Here is a 27,889-nt window from a genome sequence, read left to right on the forward strand (position 1 = left end):
CCCGAATCTAATTTGTCCCTCTGCCTTCCATTGCCTGATAACACTTCACTGTTTCCTCCCAAGGTGTTGTTTGGTACCGCAGACGGACAGGTCATAGTGATGGACTGCCACGGGCGCATGCTGGCCCACATACTGCTGCATGAGTCGGATGGCATTGTCAGCATGTCCTGGAACTACCCCAACTTCCTGGTGGAGGACAGCAGCGAGAGCGACACGGACTCTGACGACTACTCCCCGCCGCAAGGTGCGCTGCCCAGCATTGGACGTGAACAGAACCGTGACCGTCTCCCACCTTCAACAAACCAACACACAAACATAGCATATCAGATTTTTGTATTTACTGCTTTCAAACGTTCAGTGCCGTGTTCTTTTCTCCTCCTGCTGTGCTAAATTTCCTCTTTCCTTTAACCCCACTCCAAGCGGTAAAAGTCGAAAAATGCTTCCCTTAGCCGGAACACTGATTATGCTCTAACTCACTAATTAAAGCGATCGATATGAATTGATTGACCCCGATAGAAATGATCCCTCAAGTCGACAACCTGACGGAGACGCCGGGCCTCGTCCTCCTCCGGCTGCGGGACGCCGCCGTCATGATAAACGACGGCGAGCCGTTATCAGTGCTCAGTACGGCACAGTGCACACCAGTCCCTGCAGCAGCGTCTGTCTGCTTTAATGGAACACCTGCTGCAAATGTCGGTGCTGTTTTTGGACCAAACAGTCTCACCTTATTGCTTTTTTTTTTTTTCTTCCAACTTTAAACAGGGCATTAAACCTCATAGACTAATTAAAAATAGCATGATTGATATATGATCTTCTCTTCTTTAATATGTTATTTAAAAAGTTAATGTTGACTATAGGAGTGATTGTTTTTTTTTCCACAATGGTGGTGTGATTTGTGTGATTCTAGTCTTATCCGTTTGTTCTTTTCTCTCCTCAGTGCACAGTCAGAAACCACTGCTGACTGTCAGCTTCACATCTGGAGACATCAGCCTGATGAACAACTACGACGACCTCTCACCCACCCTCATCCGCACCGGCCTGAAAGGTGTGCAGATTGCTCTAAACCTTCAAACTACTTTGTCTCTCTTTTGTTTGTAATTCACCAATTCATCCATTCCTTTTGAGAACGACGAATGTTTCGGGAATGTTTGATGAGCACGTTTCTCTGCTTCTGCTGCAGATGTGGTGGTGGAGTGGTGCTCACAGGGGGATTTACTCGCTGTGGCGGGGATGGAGCGGACGATTCTCTCCCTCGACCCCTCCTGCCCTCCGCCCACCAGGAACGCCATCGTCAAGTTTTACAACGTCCGGGGCGATCACATCTACACACTGGACACACCAGCACAGGTGCAACAGAAGAGCGGTCTCAGCGCTCACATAACCTACGTGCATTCATTCAATATTGACTTTTTTATATTAAATTAGTGTCTTTTTATGTCAGATTGATTCTCTACTGTTATTATATAAGTTAACTTACAATGGTAGCTGAGAAAATACAATCTGAACATCTGTTTCCACTGTAACCTTGTGAAACGATGCTGTGCTCTCGTCATTCATTGCACTGCAGCGCCCCATCACCACGCTCTGCTGGGGCCACCGGGACTCTCGCCTGTTCCTGGCGTCGGGCCCGGCGCTCTACGTCGTGCGGGTGGAGCACCGTGTGGCCGCCCTGCAGCTGCTCTGCCAGCAGGGCATCGCCACGGCGGTGAAGGAGGAGAAAGACGTGGCCAAGCTCACCATGCCGTCCCGCCTCTGCTCCTACGTCACCGCCGCCTTTGCCCCCACCATCAAGGTAACGCAGGACGGGAGGGATTCAGAGCCGGAAAAGCAGGAGAGCACAGATGTCTTTGTGTTTTCAAAGCAAGTTGAAGAAAATTAGAAAGATTTTTTTATTATATTGAAAAGCTCAACACTGTGAAAAAGTTTTGTATTTCCTATATAATTGTGTAAGATCACCTTTATGCCGTCCGATGCTATTTTCATGTTGTTATTGTCGTTTCCAGCCGCCCATACCAGATCCAAACAACATGAGGGATTTTGTGAGCTACCCGACGTCCGGAAACGAGCGCCTGCACTGCACCATGAAGCGCACGGAGGATAACCCCGAGGTCGGGGGACCCTGCTACACCCTTTACCTGGAGTATCTTGGGGGTCTGGTGCCGATTCTCAAGGGCAGGCGGATCAGCAAACTGCGGCCTGAGTTTGTCATCATGGACCCCAAGACTGATGGGAAAACAGGTGGGACTTACTTGTTGGATCTAATATATAAGTGGGAGAATTTATGTTTTTATTTCCAAATACTCCAGAAAACTTGTTGTGTGTGTTCTTCTCAAACAGATCGAACCCTCTCGAGTAGTTTTCCATCATTTGTGGAGCTGGCACGGGGCAGACTAGGCCCATGTTAATTAAAAGCTGCTTAATGGGGGCTCTGATGGCCCCCAGGTTCCTCGTAAATCAAGCCTCTCCCCACTCGGTGATAAATGAAGCCAGCCACGAAATGGTTCCAGCCCGTTCACACTCTAATGTCCGTCAGATAAATTAGCTTGACCTAAAATGGAGCAGCAGGCGTACTTTAAAGGCTCTGTATGAAGAGAGGAGGAGGAGCACAAGTAAAAAGAAATCAAATTACAGAACGGCCGTCTGAAAGGAAGCCGTTTTAATGTTGGTACATAAAATGATAAAATATAGTTGGAGCATCGTCTTGTTTTCCATAAATGTTTTGTTTCAGTGTTAATATAGCGGAACAAATATAGCTGAACAAGTAATAACTGTATAATTCACCAGTATTTCAAAGAACAGATCCTAGAAGTTTCCAGTGTTACTGCATTCAGAATGTATTTTTACCGTTTGGATATGAGAACTTTCCCTCTTCCCAGCTTTACAGAAATGCATCACTAGAATCACATCAATGGCTGCTGTGGTTGTATGAGCTGACGAGTGACACTTGATTTGTTTTTTTTGTTTTTTTTTAGTTTAATTTAAAATTTTATTATTCCTCAAATGCGGTTTTCACACAGTTTGTCATGTTGTTGTTTTTGTCCTCAGATGAGATCTACGGGAACAGCCTGATATCGGCGATGATCGACAGCTGTAACTGCTCTGACTCCAGTGATATCGAGCTGAGCGATGACTGGGTGGGCAAAAAATCTCCAAAGATATCGCGGGGAAGCAAATCCCCCAAACTCCCCAGGTAAGCAAACACTGGCCTGCGTTTGTTTCAGCATGCTGCATCTTACAAGTGTGTGTTTTGTTGTTTTTTTTAATTTGACGCTTGGTTCTTTCACTTGCAAAGGATTGAATGAAATGGACAAGAGCAGTTTGGTTGTCTTTTACCTTCCTCCTGATAACACAAAACTTAAAGTCTAACTAAGCTAATCATCTTTCTGGCTCTTTTTGTTTTGTTTGCCTGCATGCCTAAACCTTCTTTTTTCCATTTGCCACCTTCTCTGTAGAGACTTAGTTTGTCCCTTTACCAACAGGATCAACATTGATCCCAGAAAATCCCCCAAACTGTCCCGCGCTACGCAGGAGATCTCCAGATCCCCTCGGCTACCCATCCGAAAACCCTCCATAGGGTCGCCCAGTCTGACGCGAAGGGAGTTTCCTCTCGACGACATCACCCAGGTACATGTTAGATTATACAGAGAAGTCAGGCGATCATGTGTTTCTCTCTCTGTTTGTTTTATTGTCTCTGTGTTCACAGCAGCAGCATGTGAAAGTCTGTGAATATGATTCCATGTGAACAATAAATATTTGTTTCCCTTCCAGCAAAATTACCTCGCTCAGGTCACATCCAATATTTGGGGAACGAAGTTCAAGATCGTGGGGCTGGCCACATTCTTGCCAACAAATCTCGGTGCAGGTAGGTAACCTTTATTTTGATTCAAGCGGACACTAAGATGTGTGTTTGATGTTGCACTGCAACAAAACACAGATGCATCTGCAAGACATTAAAATGGTTCTTCACTGGAATCCTCATTGCATCAGTCTGCATCTCTTTTCAACAGTCTTGCATTAATTAAAAGTCCAGCGGCGCTAACAAGATGCAGAATGAACATTTAGAACAGACCAAAGCAGTAAAAGCACAGGCTGTGTGCTCGAGGTTTTGTTGTAGCTCAGTAGCATGAGTGCTGTCTCTGTATGCACTGGAGGCAGACGAGGTGAGTGTCATCACACATTCTAGATTTGCTTGAGTCTATCACGGTGAGTAATACACGTCTGAGGTGGAGAGCATAAATAAGTTCTTGTTTTTGATTAATGATTAATGATTAATGATTAGTGTGACTTAAGATGGGCCAAGTGATCAGGTCTTATTGAAATATTAAAGTAGACTTTAGAGATGGTAAATCTGGACAAGGTTTCACATTTAATGTCACTTGACTTAAAAGCACTAAAACACAAAACCTGTCAAACTTACGGTGAAGTTTTCTTCTCTCTTCTCAGTTATCTACAAGACGAGTCTCCTCCATCTGCAGCCCAGACAGATGACCATCTACTTGCCGGAAGTGCGCAAGATCTCCATGGACTACATCAACCTGCCGGTCTTCAGCCCCAATGTTTTCAGTGAAGACGAGGATGACCTGCCCGTCACAGGTCCTGCTGGTGGCGCCGACGACAACCCACCGTGCACGGTCAACATCCCAATCGCCCCCATCCACAGCCCTGCCCAGGCCATGTCCCCTGCCCAGAGCATTGGTCTGGTTCAGTCCCTCTTAGCCAATCAGAACGTCCAGCTGGATGTCCTCACCAATCCCACAGCGAGCCCCGCTGGAGCCGCCGGCAGCGGGCCAGACCAAAGCCAGGACGCCATCCTGACGGCTCAGTACACGGTGCCCACCCGCTACTCCAGCCCTGGTCAGGTCATATTCGGGGGGCTGGAAGTGGGCCGACTCGTGGTCGGACCTCCACCCTCTCATCATCCCTCCCAACAACAGCAGCAACAATCCAGTCAGCATCAACAACAGCAACAGCAACAACAACAACAACAACAGCAGCAGCAGCAACTGCTGCAACACCACCAACAAATCCAGCACCACCAACAGCAACTTCAGCAGCAACACCTCCAACAACAACAGCAGCAGCAGCAGATGCTCCAACACCAACACCTCCAACAGCAACAGCACATTCAGCAGCAGCTCCAGCACATACAACAACAACAACAACAACAGCAGCAGCAGCAGCTCCAACAGCACATACACATACAGCAGCAGCAACAACTACAACAACAACAGCAACATCAACAAATTCAGCAGCAACTGCAGCAGCAGCAAATGCACCACCAGCTGCAGTCTCAGCAGCAGCAGCACCACCATCAACTTCAGCAGCAGCTTCAAATTCAAATCCCAGTTTCCTCCATGTCATCGGGACAGCTTTCCAATGCGGCGCTGCACCAGCTGCAGCCCGGCGCGCTGCAGATCCAGATCCCTCACCCGCCGGCCGATTTGGTGGCTGAGAGAGCAGCGGGCGGCGAGCACGAGCACTTACTGAAAATCAAAACCACCCGGTCGGCTTCGCAGCTGGCCGAGGGCGACACGGTGGTGTTCAGCACCCCTCTAGAGCTCAGCAAGATGAACCCCCCGCCCCCGTACCCCGGGACAGTGGCCGCTGCCGTGGCCGCAGCCGCCGCCGCCGCCGCTGCCGCCTCAGCCTCCGCTACAGCTTCCGGGACTGCACCTGGAACGGGAGGGGGCACGGGTGGAACTCCTCCCCCTGGCGATCTTTGCATGAAAAAGGGAGATTTCCCACTTTACCCTTCAGGTCAGCAGCAAGCGCAGTACCCCACGCCACTGGGCTATGAGCGGATAACGACGTTTGACAGCAGTGGGAATGTGGAGGAAGTGTGTCGCCCTCGAACGCGCCTCGTCTGCAATCAGAATGTGTACACACTCCAGGGTCCTGGCAGCTCCGCCACTCTCAGGGTCACCTCATCTTCTGCTGCAGCTGACAAGAAGATCCAGTTGCCCTACTCCTCAGCTACTCTCAACAGACTCACTGCACCTCGTTATTCCATACCCAGTGGAGACCCACCTCCTTACCCTGACCCAGCCAATCAGAACGGCGCTTTGGGTAGGAACCCTGCACAGAGGCTCGACAGCAGCCTGATCCACGCCACCCTCAGGAGGAACAGCCGAGAGGCCGCACTCAAAGTTTCCCAGATGCTGGAACCGCCTAGACCACTGCCTCCCAAGGCTAAGAACAGTAGTGCACTAGCAGCCTCATTCCAGCAGAGGGTGCCAACAGCCTTATACACCTGCAGTCAGTGTAGCAGTGGCTCCAGTGTTGGAAGCACTGCCCCAGGGAGTGCTAATGGGATCGCAGGAGGGACTATTATCAGGCAGGATTTCCCTCCGGGGAATGGCGCGCCACACAGCACAGTCATTGTTCACTCCAACAGCGGCACTCCTCTGGCCTCCCAGTCCTCGTACAGCCTGATGAGCTCGCTCGAAGGATCGGGAGCCGGAGCTGGAGGAGGCAGTAACAGAGACCGGGCCGATTATGTGAATTCAGCTTTCACAGAGGACGAAACGCTGAACCAGTCCCTGAGGCATTTGGCCCTCGGCTCGAACGATGCATTGGGGCTGGTAGTTAAACGCCCACCTCCCTATCAGTGGGATCCAGCCGCCACAGAGGAGGTGTGGGTTCCTCAGGAACGGACAGCATCTCTGAACTCTGCAGTCCCCCCAGGACCGCACAAACCTCCCCCTCTTATTCTTAGCCCAACTCAGCACTTGGATGTAACCAGGCTGCCTTTTGTTCTTTCTCCAAAGTCCCCCACCAGCCCCAGCGCCGCGTCATTCCAGGCTGCTGCCGCAGCGACAGGCTACCAGATCTCTCTCCAGTACTCCTCTCCTGCCACTGCGTACTCTGGAGCCCAGCTCCAACCCACCCCGCTGTCGCCACGCCCCTGCTCCTCCCCGAAGGAGGTGGTGGCACCAGTTCCCTTCTCCCAGCAGGACGCGACCCTCGTGATACCGCCGGGTTACTCGGCAAACCTCGCCAACCTCGCCTGCTGCCCGCTCCCGCCCATGTATCCCGGAGGAAGCGCGTGTGCCGGGCTTCCCATCCCTCCCATTGCGCTCCACACCCCGTGGGGTACCTACAACTCCTGCCCCCCGATGCCCAGTCCCGCCGTGCCACTACCGCCCAAAGCCTCCCACATGGTAGCTGAAAAAAATGTGGCCTCGCCGCCTCCCCCTCCCCCCCCACCCCCTCCTCCACCACCAGCAGAGCTGCAGAGTCACGGGGGGCTGCAAGAGGCCATGGCGGAGGCAGGGGAAGGTTTCCAGGAGGTGCTCTCTTTGACCGAAAGCCCCGTCCCACAGCGGTCTGAGAAGTTCAGCAAAAAGAACCGCAAGCGTGTGGACGGTCGGGCCGAGGAGGGCAACGTGCCGCCGCTGTCCGAAGGTAGCAAATCCAAAAAGGAGGGCAGAGCGCTGGGCGACTTCAATTCGCTCATCTCCAGTCCTCGGCTGGGAGGCAGGGACAAGAAGAAGCTGAAGGGGCAGAAGGAGCAGCAGCTGAAAGCAAAGAAACTGAGTAAAGCCACTGCCAATAGCGAGTTCCAGGACAGTTCAGAAAGTGAGCCCGAGCTGTTCATCAGCGGGGATGAGCTCCTCAACCAGTGCCAGAGCGGGAAGAAGGGCTGGAAGAGCAAGAGGAACATGAGAGCCGCCAGCGAGCTGGACGAGATCAAGTGTCGAAAAGCCAACGAGAAGGAGGACAGAGGGCTGGGGAGCCAGGGCTTCGTTTATGTCATGGCAAACAAGCAGCCTCTGTGGAATGAAGCCACGCAGGTCTATCAGCTTGACTTTGGCGGGCGGGTCACGCAGGAGTCCGCCAAGAACTTTCAAATCGAACTGGAAGGCAGACAGGTGAGACCGCTACCGTTGCATCTTATTGATTTGTGTGTGTTACCAGAATGTATGGAGTTTCTGACTTAAACGAATCACCTTACTTCCCTTTTTCTGAAAACTTTGCGTGTTTTCTTAAACACAGGTGATGCAGTTTGGCAGGATCGACGGCAACGCCTACATCCTGGACTTCCAGTATCCCTTCTCTGCGGTCCAGGCCTTTGCAGTGGCTTTGGCCAACGTCACTCAACGCCTCAAATGAGATGATCCCTCCCTACTTACCCCGAGTTATATCTGGGATTTAAATGCAATCTGTCGGAGGGGCACAGTTGTTTCGTTTGAGTTTGATAAAACTCTTGTGAGTGGATTTTTAGGAGAGGAAACACATACCAGCCCTGGCCGTAGAGAGAAACACAATCACGCTGCACTACACAATGCTGCCACTGGAGTTGGTGCAATAAGCATTGGCTGCATTGGGCGAGGATGCCGTCGCGGCGACTCCAACTGGCAGCCAAGCGGCATCCTGCAATGCATGTAGGGCCAAAGAGCTGAGCTTTGCTAATCATCATGCAAATAAACGCTGCTTTAGCTTGAAGGAGCTCACAGACGTGTGAACCGATGGGTCGCCTGAGAGAGAGGGATTATCAAGGTTCAGTTTTTTAAAAGAAGCAGCAGTAATACTTGAAAACCACACTCTGGAGATCAAAGGTGTTTATCCCCAGAGCGCACAGGTACCACTGGGCACTGAAATCCATTGCTGTACAAACCTTTATTGAGACAGTTACCACTTTAATATACTGCTTTTGCTTTTAGGATTTTATTACATGAAAAACATGGCGGAGGCTCGGAGGGTCTTTGGGTTTTTGCTCTCTGCCATTCCTTTTGTTATTATCTCAGCGTATCTTGGCTGGAGTCGAGGCTTAGATATATGCATCATTTAGGAGCACTGCTGCAAGTTTAGACTTTCCACTGTTGTGAACGGTGCACCACTGTTAAAAAGGTCAAGGTGAGCTGCAGTCCTTTTCACGTGGAACTTTGAAGGAAGAAGAAATGTTTCTGCCACACGGATTTAATTTGTACGTACATGTTGTCTGTTCATCTTTCGCGATATGGATTTTATCATTTTAGTCTTTGTGATATACAATCCTCACACGTCATCATGGCTTCACTTGTCTGCTTTGTTTGGGAGACTGAGTTTGAATATTGCTGTGTGGTCTGGGGAATTCACGTGGCAGTGATGTGCAGAATAACTCTGGCTGACATGCCCTCTAATGAGTGAATTCTTTACAAATGGTGACCCCTGAACATGTTGCCAAGGCCGAGATTGAACGATCAGACCTCTGGCATGAAGCAGCCCGTCACCTGCCGTCACTTCTGTGAAGTGAATGTATCATTGGGGGGTGGGGGGGGGTGGGGGGGGGGTGGGGGGGGGGTGGGGGGGTGGGGGGGAGAGCTGTCCCCACTCCTAAAAGACCACAGTATAACATGTAAGCAAGGTACAGGAAATATTTTTGTATATTTCACCTATGCCATTTCATACTATTTTCATGTGGATACTCATTGGTTATATGTGGACGTTGTAAAAGAGACTTGGGTGATGCCGACAAATCTGTTTACACCTGTCTCCACTGTGTTCTAAGTGTAATTTCAGGTGTGGAGCCGCGCTGTTGTACTGTGTAGGTCAATAGCATTAGCTACAAGAGAAGCTGTTCACTGAATCTTTGAAGTTGGAACTCAAATGAAGAATGAAGCTGTTGAAATCTATTTCGTAAGCTGACTTTAAAATCTGAAAAGCTGGTTTATTCTCATCCTTGTGCTAAGTTTCTTTCGGTGACGCTCGTGTTGAATTGCGAATACGAAGCAGGGCCAGCTTGAAGGGAGGGTGGGATTTTATACACTACATTATTACAGATATCCGGTTTGGCTTTTTAAGTGCATACGATGGCAGCAACAACATTAAAAAAAAAAAAAAAAAAGCGAATGAATGAATAATTTGGGTAGCTATGATCATGATCACCTCAAACGTTTGTGCCAAAATCAAAGTTAAAACCAACAGGCTAAGAGGGAAGCGAAACTCTGAATATCACTCAAGACCAGCACTGTTTTCGAGGTCTCGGAATTGATGAGAGTTTGACACTCTTCAGTGTGATTGTTTCATATTAAAACAAGATGCATGTGCGTTAGCGCGGCGGATCGTAATGAAGGGGACTGGAGAAATAAACCTCAAGTTACTAAAGATTAAAAAGAACATGAGCATGTCATGAGGAAACACCCACCTTCTTGTGTTAGTTGTGCAATATTTTCTTAGGGAAAAAAAAAAAATCCTTTGTCATGACTTTTGACGTTTTTATTTCAGCATCTCACTTGCTGGTCTGTACAATTTATTTATGAGATTATTTCCTAACGGAGATGGGAAAAATATCTATACATACTGTATATTGTGGAGTTTTCTGAACATTTTTTTTTTTTTGTGTTGATTGATTAAGATTAAAAAAAAAAAAAAAGTTTGTTGCAAGTGTAGCCTGAGATGGGACAGCGGGGGTGGGCTCAGAGTGGAGGGGAGGGGCTTTTTTTTCCCAGTGTTTTTGTGAAGTTTTCATTGGATGGAAAAAGATGTGAATGAGTAAGTGCCCAGTTTAGTGTAGTTGGTAGACTAGTTCTGTAGAGTTTACGTGTTAAGTCGAGGTGTGTCTGTATTCAGCTGTGCAAATCCCATCAGTGTTAAATCTATTATCTCCGGATGTGTGTGTTCATCATGGCTTCTTACACATAAAAACACACATGCATCATTCACATGAGTTCACTAGTGTACCTCACTGAGCTCTTCATGTTCATCGCTTATGGACTTGGTTAAGGATTCACTTTAAACTGATGATGACCTGTTGTAGATATTCCTAGGATCTGGATTTTCTTTAGAAAAGATGATGTGCTTTGTATTTGTAGATGTAGACTTAAATATGGCAAAAACAACTGAAAAAATACGCGACTGATTTGGTGACTGAACGTTTATAGTGAATGGGTAGTAAGGCATGCCATGTAAATTATTTTATAATTGTATATGTCACGCATCTTTTGAATAAAATGTCATTGTTTCAGAAAAAAATCGGAGTCTTGTCTTGCACATACACATTTCTCAATCCAAAAGGTTTTTGATTCTTAAATCTGCAACAAAGGAATCTGAGTTTGAAAACAGGAAAATGCAGTATTAATGTCCAGCAGTATGAAATGACTAGATAATTCCTCCCAATCACATGCTTATTTGCAAATTTTGTTAATGTAAAAAAACAAATCAGATCTATTCAATATGTTTGGCATTATTTCCAGAATACTTTTTTTTTTTAAATAATTAAGGTTTAATCATCAGTGTCAACACACATTTTACAACTGAAGTGATAGAAATTATATGGAAAATGAATTGTTTTCATGATAATTGTGATGGGTGGTGGAGGAGTAATATTCTGTTCAGTTTTCATTACATTAAGTACTGTTAAAATATTCTCATGTGCATATATTGATGAATGGTGGAGTATAAATGTCAGTGGCATATTCAAATAACATAAAAGCAAGATTTTAATGGTGAGTTTCTCACACCAATAGTCTCTTCACTAACAAATATATGATCAGATAAACAGCTACACATGGTTTTATCAATAACAGGCAATGCTTTCGATGACTAACATGAATTGCACGTTTTGTAAAGGATGAAAACTGCATCATCACCTATCTGACACATCTAAATTACTTTATTTTGTCAATACATTGCTAAAGATGTGGAAATGGGACATCCACATTTTGCTCTACGAGGACCTTTCAGAGCGTTCCCATTTCCGAGTTACACGTGAACGCCTCATTTTATGCAGGAAATGACTAAATTGTGTTTTTCTTTTTTCTTTTATGTTTTTAATCGTTTATTGTTACTATCAGCAACCTTTAAATGGTGTTATGACTGTTGATTATATTCTGGATGAGGGATAGACTCTGGCGTGGGTTTGGGCGGCTGTGTCCTGCTGTCTCTGTCCGTGGTGCTGAACCGGGATCAGCTGACCGCCCTCCTGCGTGTCGGCTCCGTGTGTCCGCCCACATCTCTTTGGCTTCAGCCTTTTATCGTCCCTCCTCTCTTGTCTTTCATTGACAATCAAACAGCTTCGGCTGCACTTTGGATGAAACGAGGCCAACAATGCGGGCAGGTCGGCGCGCTGTTCACTGAGAGCCGCGGATTATTTTCCTCATCGCCATTTTTTTTCCCGGGTGCGCACAATGGACACCGAATACACGGCCGGCTTGGAAAACCCTCTCTACAGCGAGCTGAAGTACTTCTGCAGGAAGGTGCAGGAGGCCTACAAGGAGCTGAAGGAGGACCTGACACCCTACCGAGATGATCGATTTTACAGGTGTGTGTGTATGTGTGTGTGTGTGTGTGTGTGTGTGTGTGTGTGTGTGTGATGACTGCTGATTCTGCATTGTGAGACGAAATCTGCTCGCATATGAAAAACACATCAAAACCAGACCAAACCTGTGATGTGTAAATGTTCCTGTAGCCCACATAACATCCACACAGTGCACACACACTTATTTAAACAAGACACGGGCCTTCTGTTTTCTCCCATAGTCATTTTATTCCCATGTCCCAGGCTGTAGGTTCTCCATACAACATATAAGTTTAATATTAGTTTAATAAGAATATCAAGTTTTGAACATAAAAGTAACGTTTTTGTAACATTTTCGTGTGTGTACGGTTTTGGGGGATTGTTATTTATTTAAAAGGAAAGGCAAATTTATTTATATAGCACCATTCAAACGCAAGGCAATTTGCAGTGCTTTACAAGGAAGTAAATAAAATATAATAAATCAAGGCGATTACAATCAGCATTCAACGGAGAATAAATAAAAGAAAATCTATAGTTTGATGGAAAGATAAACAGCTTATGCGTGATGTGTGTAATATGATAAAACTTGTCTATTGATGTTTTCAAATACAATTTTACTGCTGTATTACTCTTGAACAACATCAGGAACAATGAAACAGACATCAACACGTTTCAACATCATTTTCCCCATCTTATAAAAAAAGGAAAAGTAGAAAATAGCTCGATGACTCTTTGATTTTACAGTCTAAATATTAAGATTGCACTTTGTTTGGGATGGGAGTATTTGAAAAGTATTAAAGCTGTTTTGATAACTGACTAAATGAAACGTTCACCTTTTTTCTTGTAAGGATGTGATATCTGCAGTTTTGCATGTCAACATGTCAGATGTGGAAAGTAGACAGTTTTGTACACTTTCATGAAAATCATGAGCTCCTGATAAATTTGAGAGTAACCTATTCAAAAAAGCTGAGACTACTTGGTATTTACCTTTGTGTTTTATTGGATCTCCTTTAAACAACAGTCTGTAAAAGTTTGGGAAGTGAAAAGTTTCAGCCCTGCATCTTTCTCCCTGGAGATTTTGGTGTGCCAAATGTTTGCACTGGTGAAACAAGAGGACTGCAGATGGATTGACTGAGCACCTGTACCTGTTGGATCAAAGCAATGCCCTGTTGAAATATGGGAAGCATGCTCTGGAAGACCTCCTTTTTCCATCATTGATGCTGTCCTTACATTCCAACCCCATAACATTACAAATCTAGTTTTGTTTTGTTTTTTTGTTTTGTTTTTTGTTTTTTTCGTTTTTTTAACTTTTGTGCACCGGTGACAAACCTGCAAGGCACTATTGATCTAAAAACAGAGCACTTTTTCATTTTTTCAGTTGAATTTAAATGAGCCTCAGTTCTCAACTTGACCTTGCATTTCTTTAATTCCTTTTCTTTCCTCTGTCCCAACTTTTCCTTTTGTGTTGCTGCTGTTAAATTCAAAAAGAGCTACAGTTTGTTATGAAATAAGATTTCTTAATTTCCCCATCTGATATGTAGTATTGTGAATGAAACACAGGGTTTACAGGAAATACAAATCAATGCCTCTTGTCTTTTTTTTTTTAAGTCTCCACATCATTCTAACCTTTTTGGGGCTGCATAGAGTAACTCTTCAAAAGACATGGCCATAATATGACTTTCATTACGGCATATTGATTCGAAATTTAAATTTTGCATTGTAGTTTTTGAGTACTTTAGTGAAATTTCTTTTTAATAATCTTGTGATATTTTTTATAATTTTTTTCACAATTCCATTTAAATTTTTTGAAGAGACCAACAAAATGTATTTTTTTTAATTATTATTCCATAGTATCAAGCCATATTGAAATGTGCTTGTGGGAGTTATTAAGTGTTTGAAAACGCTTTAAAATAAATAAATTGATTTTAAAACACGCTGACGTCACACTCTATGGCCCCGCCCACCCGGTGACGTCGCCCTCCAGTTGTCGCAGGCTGATGTGGAAACCAACACGGATGTAGCTCCGCAGCGAAGGCTTTAGCGTTTCTTTTATCGCCGGAGAGACTACAAAGCCACAGAAATGGAGCTGTAAGTGTCCGGACCGTGTAGCGGACACACTCGAGATGTGTCGCCGATGTTCAGACGTCTGAGATCGGGCGTTAAAATAACTCTTTTTACATTCTGTCACTGCTAGCGCAGATTAGCACTGATGCTAACAGTGTTGACATCCGTGCAGGATGTAAACTCAGAATATCAACCGCAAGATTAATATTTCCGAAGAGATCTCACCCCTCCTGGTTTAATCTCTCAGTTGTGTGGATTGTCCGGGGTGTGTTTACGCATGTCTCTGCTTCTGTGTGTGTCAGACTGGCTCCCATGCGGCTCTACACTCTGTCTAAAAGACACTTCGTCTTGGTCTTCGTGGTGTTCCTGATCTGTTTCGGCCTCACAGTCTTTATCGGGATCGCAGGTGAGACTCATAAACATCGCTGATAAACACCCTGCAAATATGTACTCTGAACACCCAGGCTTACTGCTCTGAGACGGGCGAACTCATTGACGCATTGGTTTAAGAACAGGGATGACATGTTTAGGTTTCACATTGAATAACATTGAATAACATTTTTGCCCATTGCTAAGAAATAAGAAAACATACTATCAGATACATTTGAGTCATGTCAAAGTAAGAAAAAAAAATGTCATCCTTCTTATTTGTAGGCCCGAGGATCATTGCTGAGCAAGAACACAATGGTGATCAATGTCTTGCTTCTCAAAATGATTCTGTTAAGGTAAGACATTCCTCATCAGATTTTGGAAAGTAAAAATGTAAATAATTTGTTAGTTTGTTGTTCATGACTTCTAATTTCAAAATGTATTTAGTGATTAGGGACTGAAATGGCATATATCTGGGAAGGTTTTTTTTTTTTGATATTTATTTTGGAATGTTTCTATAATAAAATAACATTTAATTTGCATTTTACAAATGTAGATAAAAGTAAATTCATTGTAAGCTGTGCAACATGCATGTGAGACATTAAAGCGTGAGAAAGTCAGATCACGGACTATCGGTTGATTAGATAAATCTTCTAAATCTTCATTAAAGGAATACTCCGAAGATTTTGGACCCACGCCCTATCCCTATCATTTTTATAGTGAGACAAGATCATACATACCTTTATTGTCTCTCTGCGTCCAGCGGCTGGCTCCCAGCTGTTAGCATCGTAGTTAGCTTAGCTCAGCTGCTGGAGGTGAAGAGGAAACAGAGTCGGACTGACGAAAGTGGACAAAATACTCCTCACAGTGGTCCAGGGGACGGCGTATTAGCACGTGAAGTAAATCCGAATGGTTATAAAACATTTTAAAAGACGTGTTTTCTTTTCAATCCGTTAAAATAACGTTTTGATACACACAGATCTGCACAAGCATAGTGCTCCGTGGAAGGATATACCGGCGCACAACGGCCGAGTCTATGGCTTCTAATGCTGTGCTCCGGTATATCCTTCCACGGAGCACTGCGCATGTGCAGGTCTGTGTGTATCAAAACGTTATTTAAACGGTTTTAAAAGAAAACACGTCTTTTAAAATGTTTTATAACCATTCGGATTTACTTCACGTGCTAATACGCCGTCCCCTCGATCACTGTGAGGAGTATTTTGTCCACTTTCGTCAGTCCGGCTCTGTTTCCTCTTCACCTCCAGCAGCTGAGCTAAGCTAACTACGATGCTAACAGCTGGGAGCCAGCCGCTGGACGCAAAGAGACAATAAAGGTATGTATGATCTTCTCTCACTATAAAAATGATAGGGATAGGGCGTGGGTCCAAAATCTTCGGAGTATTCCTTTAAAACCATGTCAACTGACACACCCCTGGTATCAGGACCCTATCCTGAAGTGTAGGCGAGTTTATTTGCTTTGGTGGCGACACTCTGTGCTTCTGCCACACAGTTACCTTATGGACTTAAAGTAAGTAATAAATGTTTTTAATGATTTCAAATTGTTGCGTCTTCACAGACTGGGCCCTTCAATCTGCGTTCTCCTCCTCTCACCACCTACAACCAGCAGCTGTGGCTCACCTGCGTGATGCAAGCTGAAAACAGCACCAGTAAGAAGAGAAAGCAAAAGAAAACACCCTGAATGTGTGGTTGGCTTTGCGTCGATGACGGCAGCTGTGAAATGTCTTTTCCAGTGGGAGATTTCAAGCAGGACTTTAAGATCAGCGTGGGGCTGAAGGGGGTCATGCAGGACGCCTGCGTGACGCACAGCAACAACACGCAGCAGAAGTCCCGGACGCTGCACTGCGGAGCTGTACGTATCGACACGCCGAGTTCTACTCCTAATCTGCTCTGCTCCGTCCTGTGGGGAATGCAGCAGCGCTCGTAATTTCAGGCGGTTCTGTTTGGCCTGGTGAAAGAAGCCATTCCGTGTGGTTTTTGTCTCACCTTCCAGAAATGCGACGAGATCATCGTGCTGCATCTGGCCTACCTGAACTACACCCAGTACCGGGCGGTGGTCAGCTTCCAGGGCCTGGAAAAAATTAAATATGAGCTGAAGGTTAAGTTCGTGGTACGTGAACGCCGTGGATCCGCCGATGTGTTTTCAGTCGTTGCAGCTTTCGGGACTCAGACTCGTTTCCCTTCTTTCTCAGTGGAAAACCTACAATCCGACCTTCTCACAAGTGGAAATCTGGTTTCGCTTCGTCTTTGTGGTTTTGACCTTCATGGTGACGGTAAGAGCGAGCTTTACGTTTCTGTTTTCAGATATTAACTTGAAAAAACACACAAGTCAGTTGGATTGAATGTTAATGGTATAACTAAATGTTCCCTTCCTGTCCCAGTGTTTGTTTGCTCATTCCCTGAGGAAGTTCTCGATGAGGGACTGGGGCATCGAGCAGAAGTGGATGTCCATTCTGCTGCCGCTGCTGCTGCTCTACAACGGTCAGTTTCTCTTTCATTCTCTTTACCTTTCATTACAAGGGCTTCACATCCTTTGGCCACCAGAGGGCAGCAGCTCCAAACATTCCATCCACTGTCATCAGGAAGTGTCTTAGCATCGTTCCTCTTGCTTGTTTACTCACTCTGGATTTTTACTTTTTTTTTTTTGTGTTCAGATCCCTTCTTCCCGCTGTCCTTCCTGGTGAACAGCTGGTTTCCGGGGACGCTGGACGCTTTCTTCCAGGCCCTCTTCCTGTGCGCTCTGCTGCTCTTCTGGCTCTGCGTGTACCACGGCATCAGAGTGCAGGTTTGCGCACTTCCCACGCTCACATTTTCACTCTGGGCTTTATTTGTCTCAGATTGTTTACAGACGTGTTGCTTTTCCAGGGTGAGAGGAAATTCCTCACGTTCTACTTACCGAAGCTGATCATCGTAGGGCTCCTGTGGCTCTCGGCCGTCACGCTCGGCATCTGGCAAACGTACGTGCAGCATGGATCGTTCATTCATTCTCCTCTGATGGATTTCTGACGTGACTGAACAGATCTGCCTTTCTTTCCTAACATTTCAGGGTTTATGAGCTCCAGGATCCGACGTATTCATACAAAGTGGACATAGCAAACTTTGAGGTGAGATCAGTTTAGTACCATTTTGTTATTACTGTGAACAACCTGTGATGAAAGAACAAGAGGAGTTTTCAGTGTTTGAGTCAGCAGATGTGAGCCCTGATGTGTGGAAGTCACGGTTTATTCGGGGATTTTGTTGTTTGTCCAGGGGATGAAGGTCTTCTTCCTGGTTGTAATTGCCGTCTACGTCCTTTACCTGATCTTCCTGATTGTCAGAGCCTGTTCTGAGCTCAAGAACATGCCTTACTCAGGTACTGCAGCTCACCTGGCGTCTCTGCATACACTGCGACTCCAGCACTTCCTCATTCTGATATTAACAAGCTGTCGTTTCACTCCCCAGATCTCCGGCTCAAGTTTTTGACCGCGCTCACATTTGTGGTCCTCGTAATAAGGTTTGTTCAGACTCACCTGGATGTAGTTTAAATCCTTTGAAGACTTGTGTCCTCATCATTTTATTCCCTTTCTTTCCTCCAGTATGGTGATCCTCTATCTGAGGTTTGGCGCCAAGGCTCTTCAGGACAATTTTGTGGCTGAATTGTCAACTCATTACCAAAACTATATCCTTTCACCAGTGTTTAGTTTGAGTTGTGATGGTGTCACCTTGATGTTTTCAGTCTGCTTTATTCTTTAACTCCAGATGTACCAGCTGAATTCTTGTCCTTCTATGGCCTGCTCAACTTTTATCTGTACACTTTAGCATTCGTGTACTCTCCTTCGAAAAACGCCTTTTATGGTAGGTACTCCTCACAGTCTGCCGTTGTGTAAATTAGAGTGTGTCTCCCCTCCCTCATTCGCTGCAGTGTCTCAAAACCCTCCGATTTCTAGTGTCTGACTGGCAACAAACACACATTACACATCAAGTTGAGCTTTTAGGTTTGGGGGGGAACCATGTTGGGAACCACTAAGTAGAAAATAATGGTTTGATCCAAATCGTTTTGTCTTCCCAGACTCCCAGTTGAAGGACAACCCAGCTTTCTCCATGCTAAATGACTCCGATGACGAAGTCATATACGGGTACGTGTTTCGCTCATTTCTAACCTTTTCCTTAAACTGCACTTCTTCTATAAAACAAAAAATATATGAATGAACCTGTTTTTTGTTTTTTTTTTGTATGTTCATCAAGAAGTGATTATGAAGACATGCCTTTACAAAACGGACGTGCCATCAAAGCAACCGCCAAGTACCAGGACGAGAGCGACAGCGACTGATGTGCCTCCGAGCGGCGTTTCATTCATCCTGTGTTCACATCTGCAAAAATCGAACTGCTTGTGCAAAATATGCTGCGTTTGCATTGGATAAAGAAAATGAGATTCTTTAAGTGTATATAAATATATTTTTAAGATGATGAATTACATGTCTGCTGAATGTATTGTTCTCTCAGTGGGTGGTGTGTGCAGCCACTCCTTTCTTTTCTTTTCCCTCAAGATTCATTTAAACAGATACGATTTGGTCTATTTCTGAAGTTTTTCTGCTGGTGAGGAACATTACTTTCCAACTTTGTAATTATAAGTGATGAGAAAACATGAACTCGTCCTATTCCTGGCTTTGTGTTGAACCACTCCTGTATTCCTGTGTTCTTGTGTTCGTCATTCCTTTTTTGCTCTCTGACAGCTTGAGAATAACAAGTTTGTCTCTGACCTTTTGATCTTTAGCTGTAAAAAAAAAAAAAATAATAAAAAATTTCAGAGAGAGCCTTAAGAAGATACCACTCCTCTTAATATTTGTGGAACAGCTTTGTAATTGCACTTTTCAAGAATTGTATTTATTTGCCAAAAAGTGATTTGATACTGACCCGACCACATGGATTGATGGTTTTTGAACTACTGACGGATCATGGTGAACATTTCTTAACCCAGCATGTACAGAACTGACACTACTGGCCAAATAAATGTTGCCTTTTTGTCAACATAATTTGTAATGATAACTTTGCGTATATTGCCAACAATGTGGGGCTTGTTCTTTTGTTTTCTGAAACTGGGGCTGATGGACAGTAAAAAGCCAACACAAAGGTGTTTCTGTTCTTTACATATCTGTATTTTAATGGAAATGGTGCCTTGTCCTGACATCACTCAGTTTTTTTTTGTGTCATTGAACTGTGGTCTCAGCTTTGTAAATGATTTCACTGAAATGTACATGTTTGGTTTTTTTTTAACTGTGGAAGTGGCTTTTGTTGGGTAAAGGTGTTTTTGAAATATTTGTTCATTCATAAAGACGCTGTACATGGAGCTTTATCATGTCAAGTGTAAATAAAATGAAGTATATTCAGACACTAGTTGAGTTAAATCAATTGCACTTAATAACTACAACATGTCCAGTTTTTGTGGATTTTCTCGAAGATGGTTTACCGTAATGCCAAGAAATGTCATTGCACGCAATTCCTGAATTTTATGCGCCTTTTGATGCACTTTTTGTGGTGCTGCTCCCAACGGTGTGCACGTGCACGGTAGCATTTCAGGAAGGTTTGTTCTTTTCCTGGAGTCAGAGTTTTGAAAATGCTCCACCTTGGGAACTGTTTAAAAAAAAGCATTCTCTGTGACTTTTTATCTTTTATCTTTTTGTCCGAAAAATAATATAACATTTTTAATTTAGGACTTTAACAGGATCTTTGCTTAGTGTTGACTTCAGTAAAAGATGAGGATAGTTTTTACATCTCTGATGATGAGTGTCAAGTAAGTGAAGTTTTTTTATTAAGTGCTCGACTCATATAAATTCACAAAGTGCTGTACAGAACAATGTAAACGACATACATACAGTGATTCATATATCTATCCAGTGAAATATTCAGCTGAAAGCTTCCCTGAAAAAACAATCTTCAAGTCCAAGTTGTTTCAGAGAGCGGGGGCAACAGCCTGAAAGGATCGGCCTCTCTGGGTTTTAAAGTGAGTCTTTAGGATCTTCAGAAGTTTCTGGCCTGAAGATCCAAAGGAGCAGGGGCGTAGGGGCACAACAAGTTTGCCATGTGGTGGGGGAATTCGCCATGCAATGCTCGAGCAGTCAGAACTAAGGTTTTAAAGTCAATCGAAGACTAGACAGAACTGGGGTAATGTGGGTTGTTCTGAACACACCTGTCACTGGTCCAGCTGCAGGGTTTTGTCGGGTTTGAAGTTTTTTTTATAGCAGTCATGCTAAAAGTGAATTACAATCATCAATACGGCATGAAATAAAAGCATGAATGATTAGCTCAAAATCTGACTTGGACAACATTTTTCTGACTTCAGAGATATTTCTCAGGTGATAAAACAGTTTTCGGTACATCTTGTTCTTACTCAGAAACTCTGCGATAAAGAGGAAATGTACTCCAAACTAAACTGGTTTCTCCCAACCGAGTAAGATGAGAAACAGTTTCACACATTTTTCATCAAAGTCCACCACAAAGAGGAAATATCATGTCTTTTTAAAACTGAACTTCTGCATCAGAGAATCTTCAGTTTCAAATGATTCAGACATCAAATGGCTTCACTGAGAGTTTTCCTCGTTTTGTTTCTTCAGTTTAAAGGTAATTCCCTTAATTTCATGTTTTTTCTAATGGTCATTTTTAAATTATTGTTCTTTCCAAAATAAACAAACAGTTCAATAGTTTGTTTTGACAATATCTAGAAAAATAATCTGACCAAAAGGCAGGATATATTTGTCTAAGTGTTTGAACATGGTAAGATTTCATGTGGAGTTTGCATGTTCCCCCTGGACGTGGATTTTTCTCTAGACATCCTGGCTGAGTTTAAAAGTCCAAGGACATTCTACTAGTTAGGCTGATTGGTTAATCCTCATGATCTGTAGGTACGAATGTGACTGTGTCTTACCGTAATCATAGATGGGTTCTAATATTAAAACATTTCTAACAAAGCGACAGAGAAACCAGTAAAATGTAAAACGGCACAAAGAACAATCACAAGCTTTATTTTGAGCGACGACACAAACGTTATCTGTGGGAAATGAGTTCTATTTCATCACTCCTGACCTCTGGATAGCGGAGCCCTCGACGTTCACATCACCATGTGTCGACACGACGTGTAGTTAGGATTTTTGGGAGGTGCGCGTCAAGCCTTAGCGTAGGGTCTGCGTAGGGGTCTGCGTCTCAATGGGCTCTCTCAATTGAGCTCTGAGGTTTCACCCCCGAGAGCCCCACAGACCCAGCAAGGGACCTGTACTTAGTGCTGGGTGGTGTGTCTCAGCCTCCCCCATGGGCTCTTGGCTACAAAGGGCAATACCACATTCTTGGTGGCCGCACACACTTCTTTTTATCAGCCCATCATGCCTGGAGTGGCACCCAGTATTAGGGTTGTCCTTTTCCTGCAGGTGCCGTCGGGTCCACAGTCTATTTAGCCTATATTGCATGTTATGCCTGCCTATTGGGCGTCCCTAGAGACCGGGTGGAACTTTTGTGCCCAGTAAGGGCTCTGGGATGCTATGTTGACACTACCATGGGCATTCGTTCCTCCGAACAGCTTGTTATGGAGGCCCTGACGGTGGCTCTGCTCTCTCCAAGCAGCGCTAATCCCACTGGATTGTGGGTACCTTTCGCCATTCTTGTCAGGTTGCGAACCGCCCTCTACCATTGATTATGTGCTGCCACTCCACCACAGTGGTTTCCACACCTTGGGCTGTCCTGAGCTGAGTTCCCTGGTCGACATATGTTCTGCTGCCTCCTGGGCGACACCGGCACCTTTTTCTAGGTGGAGCAGCATGAATGCCACTATTCACCATCCACTTGGCATGATCCTTGGCTCTGCAGAGGCTTCTCAGTGAGGTTGGTCTGTGGGACTCCTGACTGAGTTGGGATAGATCATTCAGTGTGTTCAGCACCAGTCTGGCGGTCGGTAGGGATGAAATAGAATGAAAAATACGAATGTAACTACGGTTCTATGTATCCCAGATGACCGCCAGAGCCTTCTGTCACTCACAAACCTTGTTTTTTCTGTAGGAATCAAATCTGGGGTTGGACACCAGAACTTGTTGTTCCTGGGTCACTCAGGGGAAACAAGTGACATTTGTTGGTATACATACTCTATCTTCGCATGCGCAAAGGGGAACATTCAGTGCTTTCAGTACTGACGTCTAACGGTCAACCAGGATTCATAGAACTGTAGTTACATGCATAACTTTCATTTTATTTGAGTGTGAAAAAGGTTTCAGGCAACTCTTACAACATAAATTATTTGGCCTCACTTAACAAAACATATTATGGCCAGCATTGTTTTACAAAAAATGTTTCACTTGTTCATTTCTTTTTACATCAGGGATCAGAGGAGACGACTCTTTCTATCATCTCTATCAGAGACCTGGAGATGATGTCTTGTTGCCCTGTCTTCACACATCATTCTCTGAGACCAGATGTTCAGATATTGACTGGTGTTACATGAAAGATGGAAGAAATTGTATTGACGTTATCGATGGAGAAGTTCTGATGGTGTCACCCCGAGCTGCCAGGCTGAGTCTGCAAACTAACTGCTCTCTGATCATCAATAACATCACAGCTGAGGACGCTGGTCAGTACGCCTGTGGCTTTCTGGAGGAGTCTAACTGGGACACACATGTGTTTCTAAACATTTTATCAAGTGAGTATTGAAACCATTTGTTTTCCTGACAATAATATGATTGTAAATCCTTGCTGATTGGAAAACCACAGAGAAAATCACATTCTTGATGTTTCTACTACAGATAGATATTCCAGTTTCTGCTTTGTTAACAGATATTACTTGTTATCTTCTAGTTTCATCATCATCTACAGACACAGATCCAAATAAAGATGGAGATGTGACATTAAGTTGCTCCATCTTCAAATACGACAGACCGTGTGAACCCAGGAGTCTCCACTGGGTGGATGAGACGGGAGCTGAGCTGGTTGGTGAAGGTGATGGTTTCAAGTATGGAGGACAGATAAACTGTGTTTCTTATCTGACTGTGAAGCTTCAGACTGAACACAGCAGAAGATACACCTGCCAGTATGTTAATGGAACAGGTGTGAAGATTGAGGCTCACTACTCAACTGTGTCCTCAGTGGCACCAACAGGTGAGGACTCAAACACACACAAGACACACTTAACCTTTGAAAATGTGTATTTCTTTATCAGGGTTTCAGATTAGAGAAAAACCTGCAGTTCACATAAGTTAAGATTTATACATGTTCCTTATGTGTGTGTGTATATATATATATATATATATATATATATATATATATATATATATATATATATATATATATATATATATATATATATATATATATATATAGAGAGAGAGAGAGAGAGAGAGAGAGAGAGAGAGAGAGAGAGAGAGAGACTAAAACCTTCAACATATTGATTGAAGTTTGAACACATGGACTGAAACCTTGAACAGATTGTACAAAGTTTGACTATATTGACTGAAACTCCTCGTTTTCTGCGCCCCCTTGTGGGCACAGGTAGGCATAGTAAATTCAATTGTAGTATGGCTAAATGCCACCAGCAACCTCTCCATTGTTACAGTTATAAGCAAGGAGGACTGAACAATTACTTCTGATGCAGAAGTTTGGTTCAATAGTCAAACTTCATGAAATATATTCAAGGTTTCGGTCAATATATCAAAATATTTTATTCCCCAATGACATACCATAAATCCTTTATCTTCAGAACGAAATAGTGTCTTTCCAAATGACTTCCTGGTTAAGAGATTTTTAGCCAAAATCCCCATGAATATCAACGTGAGCTGTATTTTTCCTGCAGATTCCACCGACTGGTCTCCTCTGAGATACACCATGTAAAACTCTTAAATATACACATCTTTAACCATTTAACATACAATCATGAAATACAGCATTTACAATCATTTTAATGACTGTTTTTTAACTGATTTCATCTATTTATTAAAATTCCATGTATTTGTTCTAAAGACATTTTATTTATAGGCTTTTATTTTTGAAGCCCTATATAACCCAGGGTTACATTAGTCTTTATCAGGGTTTTCAGATCATCAAGAAATCTGACACACATTGAAATTCTAATACTATTTCTAAAATTTCCTTCTTCTGCTGTTCAAAATTTTACTGCAAAAAAAAAGTCTTCTCTAAAAATGAAATCCAATATTTTATCTCAAGAATGAAATAGTGTCTTTCCAAATGACTTCCTGGTTATGAGATTTTTAGCCAAAATCTCCATGAATATCAATGTGAGCTGTATTTTTCCTGCAGATTCCACCGACTGGTCTCCTCTGAGATACACCATGTGGGCTCTGCGCATCTCATTATTGATCCTCATGATGGTCATCACGGCTCTGATCATCAGAGGCAGAGGTGAGAACTTTCACATCGGATCACAATTTGACTGAAGCCGTAAATGTGAACTTCAGTATGACTCTGGATCTGTTTGCAGGAAGCAGCAGGCAGCTCAGAAACAACAGAGTGAGTATAAACAAAGGATTGAACCGTCACATTAAATCCACATGTTCTGTGTTGATGAGATTATTCATTTGATCAGTATTGATGATCACAGATTGTGAAGATGCATTGCAGCAACTCTCTGGAGGCACCGTAGTTTATTCAGTCCCTTCAAGCCTCTTTTTCAGATTGTTTCCCGTTTTATTTCACAGGTTCGTTACATCAAGACTGATGATGGTGGAGCAGTAAACTATGAAAATGTAGATCCAAGAAGATGAAATAGTTGATGCTCACTTTGAATCCTTGAGGTTGAAGCTAAAAACCTCAGACTCAACAACTCAACTCTGACAGCTCTTAGAAACAGAAGCTGATGTTTATTTGAGAGGTGTGATGATAATCAATTGAAATCATTGTTAAAAATACAGTCAAGTCATTTCAGGACAGGATTACAGAGAAAACCCAAAGATTCAAATAAAAAACCTCCCTCAGCAGAATCCGAGCTACTGTAGATACAGGTTAATAAAACATTACAGACAGTGGATCATCTTTCATCAGGAGGACTGAGTCAGTTCAGGTTAAATCAGATGCTTCTCCTCAAGTAAAGACAAGTTTAGTGAAATAGAAACCATTAAAATAAAAACTTCAGCTCACACTGGGCTCAGTGAGCAGGGAAGAGCGAGGGAGAGACAGCGGCTCAGCAACATTTTGAATAAATAACTGTTGCTGTGTTACTGGTTGAATGATGCGAATCAGTCAGTAACTCATTACTTCTGAAGGCAGCAGTGTTACAGTAACATGTTGCTTCATGAAATATTCTCCCCAACATTCCAAACCAACTTTTTTCATCTGCTGATGTCTTTCATTATGGTTTATTGATGCACTGTATCTTCTACATTCATGATTTTATTACTCTTGATTTTACTCAGTCTTTTTCTCATATTTCTTGATATCTTCATTTTCACTTCATCGTATATTTTATTGATGTTATTGTGTTCAGATTTGTTGATTTGAAGCACTTTGAGTTGCCTTGTTGCTGAATTGTACAAATAAAGTTTTCTGTTTAAGCATTCAAGTATTTCAAAGTTGATCTTGGTGATTGAAGTGCACAAGACTTCACAACAGTCGGAAGCACGTTATCATACCAGTCCAATCATTGCTTCTTTTCTGAAGCTGGGCGAGGGACGCAAACTGAAAACTCTCATATATTTTGCTGAGAGTAATAATGTAAAAAAATTGTTGGGATTCGTGGTTACACGAAAGAAACTGTTCATTTGATCTGTAGTTCCATCCCTCAGTCCTCCATCCCATCTCATAAACCCTCCATCTCTCACCCACACCCCCCCCCCCCCCCCCCCCCACACACACACACACACACACACACACACACACACACACACACACACACACACGACTTGTATAGACATCTAGATAGAATTGTGTGTTTGGTTTTGCTTTGTTGTTAATAAACATAATTTTTGGAATCATTTGGGTCGTTAATGTTTCACAGTTATGAATGGAATGTCTATGTCTTCTGTCCAAGAGCTCCAGCATCCTTCAGGTTTTACTGTTAAAATTAGTGATTGTTAATAATCTAATTATTAAACAAAATTCCAAATTAATAGGTAAACCAAGTTTATAAGACTGATTACAAAGAATTGGGTAACTGGTGAAAATCAGATCCTATTTTTTAATTATTAATAGTTATCTTTGATAATCATTAATTATTACTGATAGCCACATTTATTAAGTTGAATTTCGAACAGTAATGGTGCGAAATCCCAACAGTGCTCTCCTTTTATTTTATTTTTGTTTTTTCTTTTTCTGGGCAGTAATCTTTGCACCTTACCAGAGGAAGGCACACAGAATTTGACACCATTTCAATTATCAATTAAATTGTTATTACTCGGTGGACAGAATGAGTGAACTGATGGAGTGTGTACTTTTCTTTAACTATTGTAAAATGTTAAAAATATTGAATAAACAAATATTTTCAATTGCGCTTAATAATAAAACATTACATTTGATCTAATGCAGTTGATTCAACTGTAAAATGACAAAGTTCTCGAAGAATATAAACTGGGGGTCATGTCAATCTGGAGGCTGCCATTGCTGTTATTTTACACCCACTCAGGCATGTGCAGGTGGATGATTTACTGCTGCCATGGTGCACTTGCACGGTAGCAGCGTTTCAGGAAACTTGCGTGTGCACCCTCATTTCCATAGAATTGAAATGTTTTCAAAATGCTCCACCTTGCGAACTGTTTTCCAAAACTTGCATTCTCAGTGACTCTGAGCACTGTTGTCATGTAAACAGACACCCAGAACTCACGAAACGTTTCTGCAAACAACTTAAATGACTCTTCTGTCAGAGTCTGTTCATATGCTGGAGAATCCAGAACACCAATGCAGCTGACATTGTCACTGTTTGTTTCACCTGGGGACTGCAGAGTGGTATAGAGTTCAGCATGCTCACCTCACAGTGAGGGGTCCCTGGTTCAAGTCCAGCTTGAGGTTCTTTCTGGACTTCATTAAGACAGAAACGACTTGGCCATGACTCCCTTCTGGGGTCTGCTTCAGTGTGTGTCTGCAGTGTGAGAACATCACGTTTGTGGCATCAGGATAATCAGCTCTGAGAAATTTGTGGAAGTTGCAGCCACTTTCTGTTTTGATCATGGCTGAAGGGAGCAGGCAGATCGACCAACAATTCTGTTTCTGACTCAGATCCATATGACAAGTTCCAACTTTACAATGAGCAGGATCTTTACTTAG

The 27,889-nt window shown here is 43.5% G+C and overlaps 3 protein-coding genes across 10 annotated transcripts in view; all 3 read left to right on the plus strand.

Moving 5' to 3' along the window:
- The window catches only part of tulp4a (TUB like protein 4a), a 23,902-nt gene extending 13,573 nt beyond the window's left edge, over window positions 1–10,329 (plus strand). Inside the window, exons 5-16 of one of the 5 annotated variants that reach the window (XM_030110261.1) lie at window positions 64–244; window positions 938–1,045; window positions 1,181–1,347; window positions 1,568–1,792; window positions 2,004–2,238; window positions 3,046–3,190; window positions 3,453–3,624; window positions 3,769–3,862; window positions 4,444–5,192; window positions 5,307–7,871; window positions 7,996–9,271; window positions 9,323–10,329. In XM_030110261.1, coding sequence (XP_029966121.1) covers window positions 64–244; window positions 938–1,045; window positions 1,181–1,347; window positions 1,568–1,792; window positions 2,004–2,238; window positions 3,046–3,190; window positions 3,453–3,624; window positions 3,769–3,862; window positions 4,444–5,192; window positions 5,307–7,871; window positions 7,996–8,112 — 4,758 coding nt within the window. In that variant the 3' untranslated portion in view covers window positions 8,113–9,271; window positions 9,323–10,329. Of the gene's footprint in view, window positions 1–63; window positions 245–937; window positions 1,046–1,180; window positions 1,348–1,567; window positions 1,793–2,003; window positions 2,239–3,045; window positions 3,191–3,452; window positions 3,625–3,768; window positions 3,863–4,443; window positions 7,872–7,991; window positions 9,272–9,303 lie in introns of all 5 variants that reach the window. The other 4 variants (XM_030110262.1, XM_030110259.1, XM_030110258.1 and 1 more) reach the window with 4 other exon arrangements.
- Window positions 10,330–11,889: 1,560 nt separating this feature from the next.
- On the plus strand, window positions 11,890–19,467 carry tmem181 (transmembrane protein 181). Of its 3 annotated transcripts, none has more exons than XM_030110265.1 (17): window positions 11,890–12,241; window positions 14,584–14,687; window positions 14,936–15,006; window positions 16,227–16,317; window positions 16,402–16,520; window positions 16,662–16,778; window positions 16,861–16,941; window positions 17,050–17,149; window positions 17,323–17,453; window positions 17,534–17,625; window positions 17,715–17,772; window positions 17,918–18,020; window positions 18,110–18,161; window positions 18,244–18,326; window positions 18,413–18,502; window positions 18,717–18,783; window positions 18,896–19,467. In XM_030110265.1, exons 1-17 carry the CDS (start codon window positions 12,108–12,110, stop codon window positions 18,975–18,977), a joined length of 1,575 nt encoding a protein of 524 aa, XP_029966125.1. In that variant the 5' UTR covers window positions 11,890–12,107; the 3' UTR covers window positions 18,978–19,467. The 3 variants fall into 3 exon arrangements, with proteins under 3 accessions (XP_029966125.1, XP_029966124.1, XP_029966126.1); XM_030110264.1 differs by having other exon boundaries at window positions 11,894–12,241; window positions 18,893–19,467; XM_030110266.1 differs by lacking the exon at window positions 11,890–12,241 and adding an exon at window positions 14,178–14,305 and having other exon boundaries at window positions 18,893–19,467.
- Window positions 19,468–21,161: 1,694 nt separating this feature from the next.
- Window positions 21,162–26,412, plus strand: LOC115401893 (uncharacterized). 2 transcript variants are annotated; one of them, XM_030110273.1, is made up of 6 exons: window positions 21,162–21,265; window positions 23,007–23,324; window positions 23,480–23,779; window positions 24,935–25,036; window positions 25,116–25,144; window positions 25,333–26,412. In XM_030110273.1, exons 1-6 carry the CDS (start codon window positions 21,220–21,222, stop codon window positions 25,396–25,398), a joined length of 861 nt encoding a protein of 286 aa, XP_029966133.1. In that variant the 5' UTR covers window positions 21,162–21,219; the 3' UTR covers window positions 25,399–26,412. The 2 variants fall into 2 exon arrangements, with proteins under 2 accessions (XP_029966133.1, XP_029966134.1); XM_030110274.1 differs by lacking the exon at window positions 21,162–21,265 and adding an exon at window positions 22,452–22,516.
- Window positions 26,413–27,889: the final 1,477 nt, after the last annotated feature.

The sequence above is a fragment of the Salarias fasciatus genome, chromosome 15, assembly GCF_902148845.1.
Source record: "Salarias fasciatus chromosome 15, fSalaFa1.1, whole genome shotgun sequence".
In the NCBI taxonomy this organism is placed as follows: domain Eukaryota; kingdom Metazoa; phylum Chordata; class Actinopteri; order Blenniiformes; family Blenniidae; genus Salarias; species Salarias fasciatus.

Excerpts from the sequence above, each read along its gene's own strand:
- tmem181 (XM_030110264.1), top strand. The coding sequence starts at position 12,108 with ATGGACACCGAATACACGGCCGGCTTGGAAAACCCTCTCTACAGCGAG. Across the intron at positions 17,150-17,322 it reads GCTGCTGCTGCTCTACAACG|ATCCCTTCTTCCCGCTGTCC; the intron begins GTCAGTTTCTCT and ends TTTTGTGTTCAG. Across the intron at positions 18,784-18,892 it reads GATGACGAAGTCATATACGG|AAGTGATTATGAAGACATGC; the intron begins GTACGTGTTTCG and ends ATGTTCATCAAG.
- LOC115401893 (XM_030110273.1), top strand. The coding sequence starts at position 21,220 with ATGGCTTCACTGAGAGTTTTCCTCGTTTTGTTTCTTCAGTTTAAAG. Across the intron at positions 23,325-23,479 it reads GTTTCTAAACATTTTATCAA|TTTCATCATCATCTACAGAC; the intron begins GTGAGTATTGAA and ends GTTATCTTCTAG. Across the intron at positions 25,037-25,115 it reads TCTGATCATCAGAGGCAGAG|GAAGCAGCAGGCAGCTCAGA; the intron begins GTGAGAACTTTC and ends ATCTGTTTGCAG.